Here is a 12,413-nt window from a genome sequence, read left to right on the forward strand (position 1 = left end):
CTCTACTAGATAATTTGTTACCAAAGGTAAGCAACATTTCTCACTTCCGTTAGGCCCACTCCAATGGACTCCCGGTCAAGTGTCTCTTCGTCTGTTCCATCACCAGGTTCCCCATGCTCTAGATGAAAAACTGCCCCACATGTGTCTCTGGATCTAGTGCCGAGGACAGAAAGAGATAAAACCAAGGTCAACAAGAGCTCATTAGCGAACACTCCAATTGACCTTATTTTTATCCACTCCTATCACTGGCACTGGGCACAGCCACAAAAGTGGGGCAGCATTTTTATTGGGACAAGTGGGGGAACGCTGGGTGGTAGGAATTTTGTGGATTCCTGATGATTTTGTAAGTGTACGTCACAGAAATGCAAGGAACATGCACAATTTTAGGCAAGGTTTGCAGGGCATTGTGGGTAGGAAAACATTGTGGGATCCATGTACGGAGTACCACACAGGTGTCTAGTTTTCAGAAATACATAGGTTTGGTAAGTTCCCCTGGGTGGCCCCCGAACCAATGTCCAAAAACCACAGCTATCTCTTTTGTTGATGTTCTCACATTGTGTCTTGGACCCCTTCCTTTTGCGTGCGCTAGGGGCATCCCGCAGATGAGGTACCATGTCTATATGGAGACGTGGGAATGCTGGGTGGTAGGAAATTTGTCGCTCCCCGCACATTCCAGTACTTTGACTTACAGAAATGTGAAGAAAATATGTGTTTTTATCCCATGTTTGAGGTTTGCAAGGACTTCCGGGTAAGAATCTTGTCGAATCCAAGTGAGAACTGTCAGCCTGGAGTCTCCAGGTGTCTAGTTTACAAAGATATCTGCGGTTAGTAGTTTTTCCCTAAAGACAATGTACACCCTGACAGTGGAAGATAGAAAAGCAAATATTACTGCACAGACATTTACTACTCGAGTTCACACACATGATGGTTGGATTTGGCACAAGGGTGAATGAAAAGTTCAAAAAGTAATCTTACTAACAAAATATTTAACAAAAATAAAAACGTATAAATAGCTGTTAATTAGATCATTTCAATTTTGTAATACTGAATCAGTGACTCACAGCTTGTGAGCTGTAAAATTACAACAATGCACCAGACATTTAACAAACCATTCCCACACCTTTCATGTGTCACACACACAACCGTTCACACTGCTAGTTGCGGGCCCAACACATTACAACACATTACAACACATTTCAACACTCACATCAACAAACCACACAATTTAATACACCCATAGAACTGATGCAACAATGACACCATCTGGTGGCGGGTAGAATGTGTGGACTGATGTTTGGCTGCCAGTGTGAGTGTGTGTGTGATGAAAATCACTACACACACAGCTAGCCATACTCCATTTCACACACACCACCAGCCACAAAAACCACCAGCAAGATGCCAGCCACACACATACACCACCAGCCAGATGCCGGTTCAGACACAGCGATCGCACCACCTTGAGGTTGACTGTGTGTGTGTGTGTGTGTGTGTGTAAAGACCAGCAGCAAGTCAATACACACTCAGCCAAACGCCTGTTCATACACACCACCAACCAGCCTCCAGTCCGCACATACTGCTAACCAGATGCCATTCCACACAACTGTCCGCCAAACGCTACTCAGACATCAAAGTGAAACTGGCATTTCTAAAACACTCCCACAATGACCAGAATACACACAAAGCACAGACAGGAAAAAATAAAAAATCCAGCTAAAAACAGCATATTCTTTCCAAAGTAGAAGGAACCAATCTTTTGTTCAAAGCTGAAATGCAAACTAGGATTACATACACAACTGTTGTAACTAAGCACATCAAACTACTGCCAACCAGATAACTAAACAGAAGATAAAAAGCAAGACAGACCACAATCAGTTGCCTTTTTACTCTCAGGGTTGCTTCCACTACGTGAGTTGTATGTGCTGCAATTTAAAACATGTGGGCAGACATAGACCAGGATTAGATGGACCCTCTGGGCAGTAGATAAAACTCCCCTTTCAGACTCAAAATCTCCTACAAATAAAGTTTTTTGGGGGATTTTATAGCAATGTATTCATGAAAGTGGTGTTCTTTCATTCTAGCCACACTTGCCATGACACTCTAAGATCACTTGCCTGCTCAACTGCCGCAAGGCTGCCTGTTACAGATTGCCAGCACTGTACAAAACTCCTCTTGTAATCTGGAAAACAATCTTTGAAAACAACATAAGCATTGAAGAATGCCAAATAAAACAAATGAGCAGCCAACTTCTTGTATCAGAAGTATGACTTTTGAGCAACATTGTAAGGATCCAAAGTTTGATTTACTCTACACCTCCCATGTGCTTGCTTTAGTCTAAAATACACACAGGTTTGCACACTTCTGCTACCTGACCCAAAATAGTCAAGGTGAAGTGCTTTCATTGTGAATAGTTGTGAGCATGTTGGCTTCTCCTATCGCATAGTCTGAACATCTGTCTGAAAATGTTAAAGAAAGAAGTTAATTGCTGCGCAAGGCACTACTCTGTCCCCTTTGAAGTTTGTTTTACATGCAAGCACTTTAGGGTAACCTTTACGGACAATTTTGAACAGTTCCTTCAATAATTGCACACCTGTGTAGAAATGACCTTACATAAATGATGACTTTTATGAAAAACTCATCTAGCAACTTCTCACACAATTTTTGCACTGTCTCCAAAAGTAGAATGGGAACTGGAAGGGTTATTTGGGGAAGTGGGGTCAATTGAAGAATCCCTACAATTATACACCCTACAACTGTAGGCATATCCAGTGGTACTTTTACACAGTATATGCATCTTAATAACAAAACATGCTTCATTGTTGGGAATAGATTGTCTAAAAACCAAACAGCCCTTGAACAGGACCAGCAACTTATCCACAGGTATATCTTTCGCTGGAGCATAGGGAAATAATCTACTAAATGGTCAAGAAAAGGCAGAATATTGAGGAGACTTTCAAAGTCGGGTCATCGTGTGGCAATGCTGTAGCATTATCCACAAAATGCTGCATCCACTGGAGAAGCAAATATTAATCTCTACTCATGGTTGCTGGAAATATAGTAGTTGTCATCAAAAGACTAGTAGACAAATATAAAGACACTGCTGGGTTTTCTTAGCTATCCCACAAAATCAGTTAAATCCAAGAACTGCTTAATCTCGTGGAGATTTGTGGGAGTCCACTGGGTAGCTCTAGAGTTTGTTTTAAGTGTGGCACTGTTGTTCCTGTAAACCTGTTCTGCATACAAATTGGTCTGCTTATTAGTATCATTCAGAAACACATAATCGATAAACAGTTGGAAGAAACTGATGGGCAAAAAGTTTTCTATTTACTCTAGCTCAGTGGTTCCCAACTTGGGGTCCGCGACTGCTTAGAAAATTAAAACATATTAACAGATTAGGTCCCCAGCTTCCAGTAGTGTGTCAGTGGGGAGTCCCCAGATTCCAATTATGATTCAGTGGGGGGGTCCTCGAGTTCCAGTAATGATAAAGTGGGGGTCCACAGACAGGCAAAATAGGCTGTGCCATGTAGGGAGCATACACGGTTCATCCCTTCCGATGAGAAACCTTCCAGCCCCTGTCTGCTATTCAGCTTGCTCTTGCTGCACTACTCGCATGTCAGTGTCCTCGTCTAAAAGTGGCGCCTCACCAGCACTAAAAATGGATTCATCATCAGATGATTACACTTGGACAGAAAATTCACTGCCAGAATCTTCAGCTTAGTCTTCTGCCTCAGATGCAGGCTGTCGCAGAGTCATGTTCAGAAGGAGATTCAGAAAGCAACCCAACAACCTACTAGGCAGTCAGCTTTCAGGCAGCCATAATGCTTGCTAATTAAACTACTACAACAACAATAATAAACAGCACTGTGTCAAATTCAAATTTAACAAACTGTGGCTGTATCAAACAGTAAACATAACTATTGACATGCTATGGGCAGTCAGCCTACTGGCTGCCATAATACTTGCTAATGAAACTAAAACAACAATAAACAGCACTGTGTCTACTTCGAACCAAAACAAACTGTGGCTGCATCAGAAAGTAATATAACTATTGATATACAATGATCTATAACAAATTATTGCTAGAGACCACACAATGAACTTTATACTCCAAAAAAGATACCTCTCGCTTGCAAGAAACAGGCAGACAGGATCAACTGCATCTACTCTGCACAGACACAACAGGCAACAACGATATTACACTAAAAAGGATAAAAATAAATTACACATAAGACAAAACAATACACATATTGCACAAATCCAAACGAATTGAAAACCCAGTAATAGCAAAGCTAAAAAAAAATGCTGCAATTATTTAACTTTTAAAAGCACACATTCTAGCAGGGCAATTATACGTTTTTAAAGTAAACATTCAAAAAGATGTTTTCTTACCAAACACAGGAAATTACACAAACTGCAGATCTACAAATGCCGAATCTGCAATAGGAGTAGCCACCAAGAAAATTGAAAGCTATTAAATACAATAGAAAGGAGAAATAAAATATTAACTTAACAAATACAAATGATCAATTATGACAAGAAATCCTCCAACATATATACATAAGCACTTACTCAAAAAACATCCTTGACATCTGCATATGTTGGTGCTCCATGTATGTGATGCCATTCGCTCATCGGGGGAGGGTTTAGGGTGGCAGCGCGCTGGTGCCCCCCCATACTCCACATGCCCAAGAATGAGTGTCACTGCTTGCTCTGTAGCTGGGTGCTAGGACGTGCTGGAGCCATCCTCACTACCCAAGGGGTTAAAGTAGGAAAGCTCATTGCATGTCCGAATTATTATTAAAAAGTATAGTTTGTTGCAAAAAGCAGAGGAAGAACAAAGATGTAGAAAAAAATGTACTTGCTCCATGGAGGAGCTAATACAAGAAAGGAAGCGAGCTTAGCAATTTAAAGATGGTAAATGAGTGACAAAGGAAAATAACTAATGATATGCTGTGGGTGAGTTGTAAGCCCACTGAATTGCAAGCAATATGTCTCGCAGCACAGGACCTGGGCTAAGCATACGAGACAAAAAGACCACAGAGTAAAAAAAAAAAAAAAAAAAAGTCCCTACCAAGCCATAAGCATAAAAAGGTGTTAAATAGTGTTCTGTTTCATTTGTTGGATACTATTTTGACAGACAGATTTTGATATGTAGGGATCTAAAATGACACCCATTATATGTCAGAAAAATAATTGATTGCTGTTTAGGTTGACACCAAAGGTGGTGACAATGAACATTTAATCTGCCACAGTCTAAGTAAATAAATCTGCTGGTAAGTCTGTACCCCTGTATTTGTAGACTTCTATCCATGTTAACAATCCTGAATCTCCATATAAATGTTTTTATTTACAGTCAAACCCCAAAAAGAGTTGTTTCAAAGGCTTATCTAAAACAATAGAGTGAAGAGCTGAAATGCACACGACTGGTGTGTGTGTGTGTGTATAAACTCAAAAAAGCTTTAAAGAAAGTTCTGACCTTTTGAAGTGGATCAAACAGAAAAACCCTGCAATTAAAATATCCTTTCCATGTAAGGGGTGATGTTGCTTGCCAATTGGAAATAGAGGTGGAGCAGGTAATGGTGCAGCCTGACTGCTTTTTAGTCCCCATGGAGGTTGGAAACTTGCAACAGATCGTAGAATTGTGAATTAGTCCCTCAGGAAGTTAAGAAAATGGCCCAGGTGCAGATCTTGCTGGCCTTTGACCATGGCAAAGGATTTTGTTCAAGGACTTGAAGGACGCTTACCTTTTTATATAATAGGTTCTGAAGTCCCCCAGGAAGTATCTCTGATTTGCGGTGGGATCATATCACTTCCAATTCTGCCTTTCGGCCTTATAGTGGTCCCCAGTGGTCGTGTTAGCAATGAAAGCTGAAACACTACCTGTGGTCATGCTTGAGTTATTACAGAAGTTTTGTGGATCGAGTTGGTCACATTGGGAGATTCCCAAGGTGAGCGATTTGCACTTGTTGTATGCAATATTGCAGCCTTTTGCTAAGAATATGGGGTTTCTGTATACTCCCTAATACCATTCATTTTTACATACAGATCACATTATATTTTTTTATCAGATTCCCCAATTCACATTATTATATCAATAGGTATTTCTGTTATTGGTGTTATTCTGTAAGCGTTCCATAATTCTATTGCGAATATTTCTTTTCACTGTCAGAAACAGGCGGGACAACTGAAAGATTATGTCACTTCACTGAAGAGAGTGTATCAGCCGTGCTGCCCTGCTTATATTTTTCTTGCCTTTGGTGAGGTGCCTAATAAGGCTTCTCACAGTGCCTTAATGTTAAGTCCTCTCAAAAACTGAGAAGTGTCAATTGGAATATTATTGAAAATGTATATTTATAATGGCTCCACTGCACTACTTGTTACAATTTCTAATTCTCTATTCCCCATTACCATTCTTTAAATGTATTATTGGATGCATATAAGCACAGTTGTGGTTTATGCACCATCTTGGATATTGGAAATGAATGATTGCATCCCTAATTATATTAGTGCACCACACTAGGGGGAGATTCACCAGAAAGAAGAACAGCAGTTTTGAGCAGAGAATCTTCTTGGAGTGGCAGCAACCGGCAACGGGGCGTCAGTCAAAGGATCAACACTTCCTCCCCAGGTATGATGTAATCAGATGTATTTATATTATTATTACAGTTTATTTTTGGTTTATTCAAACTGTATAAACTCTTCTCATCTTAATAAGTCTCGAGAGTAAATGCATACATAAATACATATTGAGTAAAGCCATTTCATTTGATCAGTTGTCAATACACCTAATATTTAAAAAGAAGTAATTAATGAGCATTTTCAGTACATTTGCATCTGGTCAATTCTTCTTTGCCAAAAGTGCCTGCAATGTATGTATACCTGTGCAGGTAATAACAAAAGGAGTATTTCAGTATGATATCCCTCTCAGTGGTTGATTGCAGTCAAACTTAATATGTTCAAGTGTTCCCGCTGTTTTTGGGCACAGCCTATATTTCCTTTCACTTAATTTTAGCCCTTGTCATGGCCCTATAACTTACAGTAATGGCAAATGGCCTGTCCTGATACTCATGAGAGTTCTATTTTTGCAACTTGAATTAATATTAAGCTTATCATTAGAAATAGTATGTTTTTTAATCAAAATATACATCTAACAGAGAGAAAAGTGTTGCCTCATAACTAACTCAAAAAGGTCAAACTACAGTTTTAGTGCAGTCTTCCTAAGGAGTCCACCAATGATGAATGGAATTGGGAAGTCAACCCCCCCCCCGTGCCCAATCATGACCCATTCACAGGTCCACCTGGTCCACTTTCTCCTAGTAAGAACACCCAAAGGGAAATCACACTTTCACATTATTGGATTTTTCATAGATTCACATTCTTGAATCATTCCCCATTGTCGAAGTGGGAGTCCCACATTATCATAACAAGCAGTATGCAATAAAACAATAGGCTGCAAAGGAGATGCAAACTTTCACTTAATAGCCTGTCTATGTCCTTTTTAAAAAGGGACCAAAGTTATCCATTTACCAATCCGCCGACAGCACCTGCACCCTCTAGAACCCTCACCATAAAGGCTCCAATTCCTCTGATTTTCTACCACACATCAGGTGATGGGTGTCTCCCTGAGCTCTGCTCAGTTTTCTCTTCAAAGCAGCTATTTCCAGCAGAATTCTTCACAGGTCATCTTTGAATGTAATTTCAGCTTTCTTAAGTAACCCTAGGATACTCTGACCATGTCAGAATCTCCAAGAAGAGGCTTGTTTAAGCCATGTAACACCTGTGGCAAAAAGAGACTAACTTAGAGGACCTTCATAGAGAGTGTATTCACGGTCTCTATCCAGAACATAAAGTTGTAGATTGCAAAATCTGTAGAAAACTTTCACAGAAAACCCTGAAGGACAGGGAAGGAAGACTCTTCTTGTGGTTACAGAGACTTAATCAAAAGAACATGCAGTCTCTGAGGAAGAGTGGTGACTCTTCACACACCACAAAATCCCGCCAGGGAGGTGAGCCTTCGGAGCCCCATAGAAAGACATCTGAGCCAAAACCACTGTTGTCAACTGGCTCGTCGACAAGCAACATAATGCTGACACCACTGCTGTCATGGGCAGCACCTTCAGTGGCTTCCAAGAAAACACCACCGTCGACGAGAATAGCGTCAACGACGACACCGATGATGAAGCAATAGTCAACAAGAGTACCGTCGATGACACCACCATCAATGAGAGTACTGACAACAGCCACATTGTCGACAGTGTTAACATCAATGTTTCTACCAACATGCCAATGAGGCCCTGAATATCTACGACAAGCATGTCACTGTCTGGGCTATCCCCAGAGGAACTCTTACTTCCAGAACACACCTTACCCAGTAAGATCACCCCGTTTCCACCACATCATCTACTAGATGAAGAATCAGATGACAAAGGGCCTTTCCGAGTAGCTCACAGCCTTTCTGAATTACAGGTTAATTACCAAGATGACGAACAGGATGATGACCAGTACTACCAGAACGATTTCCGAATCTATCAAAATGCACAACAGCTTTACCAGATCTGCTCACCACATGATAAACAGGACCAAGCAGTCCACATGCAATAAGAGTTGATATTCAATCTGCAAGCAATGGTCCAAGACTATTACAGAGTCACTATTGTAACTTGGATCTGTTAACTAAAGGAATAAGAGAATTGAACCAAGAGATGTCAAAAAACTACCATTAAACCGAATCATAGGTACATAGATATCACAGAAAGCACTCCTTTGCTAAAGCAAGACATGATGAACCCAACTGCTTCCTGCAAGTGCTCTATTTCTTGAAAGATGCACACAATTTGTGTCTTCTGCTGCTAACTTGGAAGGAAACTGTGCTTCTAAAAAAAAAACTACCTGATAACAATCACTTTGGCCTAAGGACAAATGTGGCAGAATAGAAAATGTCTGTGGGCCCCAAGAATCTGAAAACCAGATGCATCATGGTGAGTAGTAAACCGCTCAATGAGTACTATCTTTTCTCCAGTATTGGATCTTTCATAGATTAACATTCTTGAATCATTCCCCGTTGTCGAGATGGGAGTCCCCGGTAACTTAATAAAGCAGATATATATCACTATCATAGGCTATAATGGCAATTAATAGCCTATCCGTGTCCTTTTTTAAAAACAGAAAGGACCAAACTTGAACTATAACCAATCAGGCGACAGCACCCTCTAGAACACTCCCAACAGAGGCTGAGTCCCTCAGATTTTCTACTGCACATCGTGTGAAGGAATTCTCCCTGAGCTCTGCTCAGTTCTTCAGTTTTTACTTCTTTATGGATGATCCGAGATTATATTTCATGTTTCATTTCTCTAATCCTGGCACTAATATGTCAGAGTAGCAGTAACCAAGGTAAAAAGCTACATAAATATGTCTAACCTTTTCCTCAAAAACTCTGACGTTCTGACAGATGCGGCTATTCCTGGTTGGGATTACAAAATCTTAAATCTCTCACTAACAATGACGACAGTGAGGATTCCTTCACTTCATGGGAGAGGTCAGAGGGAACCTCATAACCTTACAATGGGGCGTCTGAAAACCACCTGTAAAATCACCATTCACAGGAATTACTGTGAGGTGGTTGATGACAGTGTTGAGTATTATTACCTCATCTACGAAGGGCCTCGTCTATGATGGCCGTTTATGAGTGCCTCATCTATGACTGTCATCTACAGTGATCGTCTACGACAGTCATCTACAGTGGTCTATGATGGCCTCATTTATGAAGGGCCTCATTTATGAAGGGCCTCATCTATGGTGGCCTCATCTACGATGGTCATCAACAGACTCATCTATGACGGTTGTCTACGACGGTCGTCTACAGTGGTCGTCTAAAACATTCATCTACAGTGATCGTCTACGACAGTCATCTACAGTGGTCTATGATGGCCTCATCTACGAAGGGCCTCATCTATGGTGGCCTCATCTATGATGATTGTCTGACAGTCATCTACGATGGTCGCCTACTACAGCCTCATCTTTGATGGTCGCCTATAGATGATCGCCTACTACAGCCTCATCTTTGATGGTCGCCTACTACAGCCTCATCTTTGATGGTCGCCTACTACGGCCTCATCTTTGATGGTTGCCTACTACGGCCTCATCTTTGATGGTCGCCTACGACGGCCTCATCTTTGATGGTCGCCTACGACGGCCTCATCTTTGATGGTCGCCTACTACGGCCTCATCTTTGATGGTTGCCTACTACGGCCTCATCTTTGATGGTCGCCTACGACGGCCTCATCTTTGATGGTCGCCTACGACGGCCTCATCTTTGATGGTCGCCTACGACGGCCTCATCTTTGATGGTCGCCTACGACGGCCTCATCTTTGATGGTCGCCTACGACGGCCTCATCTTTGATGGTCGCCTACGACGGCCTCATCTTTGATGGTCGCCTACGACGGCCTCATCTTTGATGGTCGCCTACGACGGCCTCATCTTTGATGGTCGCCTACGACGGCCTCATCTTTGATGGTCGCCTACGACGGCCTCATCTTTGATGGTCGCCTACGACGGCCTCACCTACGGTGGTGGTCGCCTACGACGGCCTCACCTACGGTGGTGGTCGCCTACGACGGCCTCACCTACGGTGGTGGTCGCCTACGACGGCCTCACCTACGGTGGTGGTCGCCTACGACGGCCTCACCTACGGTGGTGGTCGCCTACGACGGCCTCACCTACGGTGGTGGTCGCCTACGACGGCCTCACCTACGGTGGTGGTCGCCTACGACGGCCTCACCTACGGTGGTGGTCGCCTACGACGGCCTCACCTACGGTGGTGGTCGCCTACGACGGCCTCATCTATGGTTGTTGCCTATGACGGCCTCATCTATGGTTGTTGCCTACGACGGCCTCATCTATGGTTGTTGCCTACGACTGCCTCATCTATGGTTGTTGCCTACGACTGCCTCATCTATGGTTGTTGCCTACGACTGCCTCATCTATGGTTGTTGCCTACGACTGCCTCATCTATGGTGGTTGCCTACGACTGCCTCATCTATGGTGGTCGCCTACGACGGCCTCATCTGCGGTGGTCGCCTACGACGACCTCCTCTGCGGTGGTCGCCTACGACGGCCTCATCTGCGGTGGTCGCCTACGACGGCCTCATCTGCGGTGGTCGCCTACGACGGCCTCATCTGCGGTGGTCGCCTACGACGGCCTCATCTGCGGTGGTCGCCTACGACGGCCTCATCTGCGGTGGTCGCCTACGACGGCCTCATCTGCGATGCTAGTCTACGACTGTCATCCACGACAGCCATATCTATGATGGTTGCTATGACATCCTCATCTGTGGTGGTTCTATATGACTGCCTCATATATGATGGCCGTCTATGACTGCCTCATATATGATGGCCGTCTATGACTGCCTCATATATGATGGCCGTCTATGACTGCCTCATATATGATGGCCGTCTATGACTGCCTCATATATGATGGCCGTCTATGACTGCCTCATATATGATGGCCGTCTATGACTGCCTCATATATGATGGCAATATCATCTATGATGGTCGTCTACGACAGCCTCATCTACGATGATCGTCTACGATGGTCATATACAACAGCCTCTTCCATTATAGTCATCTGTGACTGTCTCATCTACGATGTTCATCTGCAACAGCCACTTCTGATGGTTGTCTACTACTACGGCCTTGCCTACAATGACCTAGTCTACGGAACCACATCTTCTATGGCCTTGTCTCTGTATGCTTTGTTGACGGCCTCGTCTATGACTGCATCCTCTACAAAGGCCTCGTCAACAACAAACATTGTCTACATGAGCCTAGTCGTTTACATCTGCCTCGCCGAACTTGATCACAATACACATTAAGGCGAAAACACGTAATTGTCAACAAGAGCAAAACACACATAATCCAGAATAATTTAGTGTCAAGCATTGAGGTACCAATATGAGCCTGTCTTCAACAGTCAATATATTGAGGTGCAATATATGGAGCAATTAAGCCACTCCACCTCCAACTGCAGACCATGGGTTAGGTCCTTGTATCTCATACTAAAGCATATTACAGCCGTAACTGGTGCATTTCCCCACAAGATTTATTTTGGGGTTTTCCATACCCTTCAGAGCGAGTGACCAAACACTTCTTGTTCCCTATAGCAAACAAGAAATTAGTTTGTATTTTCTTCATGAATTTAAATAGGAATGTTTTAAAACCTATTCCAACTGCTCATATATCCAGGAGGAATTACAATCATGGAAAACCTTATCATTCATAATTCCGCCTACCAGATTCTCATCTATGTCCAGACTACTGTACGGGCTACCAATTCACTGGTAATATGGGGCAGGTATAGCCACCAGATGTGGTCAGACATGGCCACATAAATCAAATGTTTGCCGCAAGATGGAAAAC

At 42.8% G+C, this 12,413-nt stretch overlaps 1 protein-coding gene across 11 annotated transcripts in view; it reads left to right on the forward strand.

The window, feature by feature from the left end:
* LOC138301142 (zinc finger protein 618-like) overlaps positions 1 to 12,413 on the forward strand; it is a 781,690-nt gene that overhangs the window by 181,682 nt on the left and 587,595 nt on the right. For all 11 annotated transcript variants that reach the window (XM_069241298.1, XM_069241296.1, XM_069241300.1 and 8 more), the window contains exon 4: positions 6,518 to 6,625. In XM_069241298.1, coding sequence (XP_069097399.1) covers positions 6,518 to 6,625 — 108 coding nt within the window. The remainder of the gene's footprint in view (positions 1 to 6,517; positions 6,626 to 12,413) is intronic.

The sequence above is a fragment of the Pleurodeles waltl genome, chromosome 6, assembly GCF_031143425.1.
Source record: "Pleurodeles waltl isolate 20211129_DDA chromosome 6, aPleWal1.hap1.20221129, whole genome shotgun sequence".
Taxonomy (NCBI): Eukaryota; Metazoa; Chordata; class Amphibia; order Caudata; family Salamandridae; genus Pleurodeles; species Pleurodeles waltl.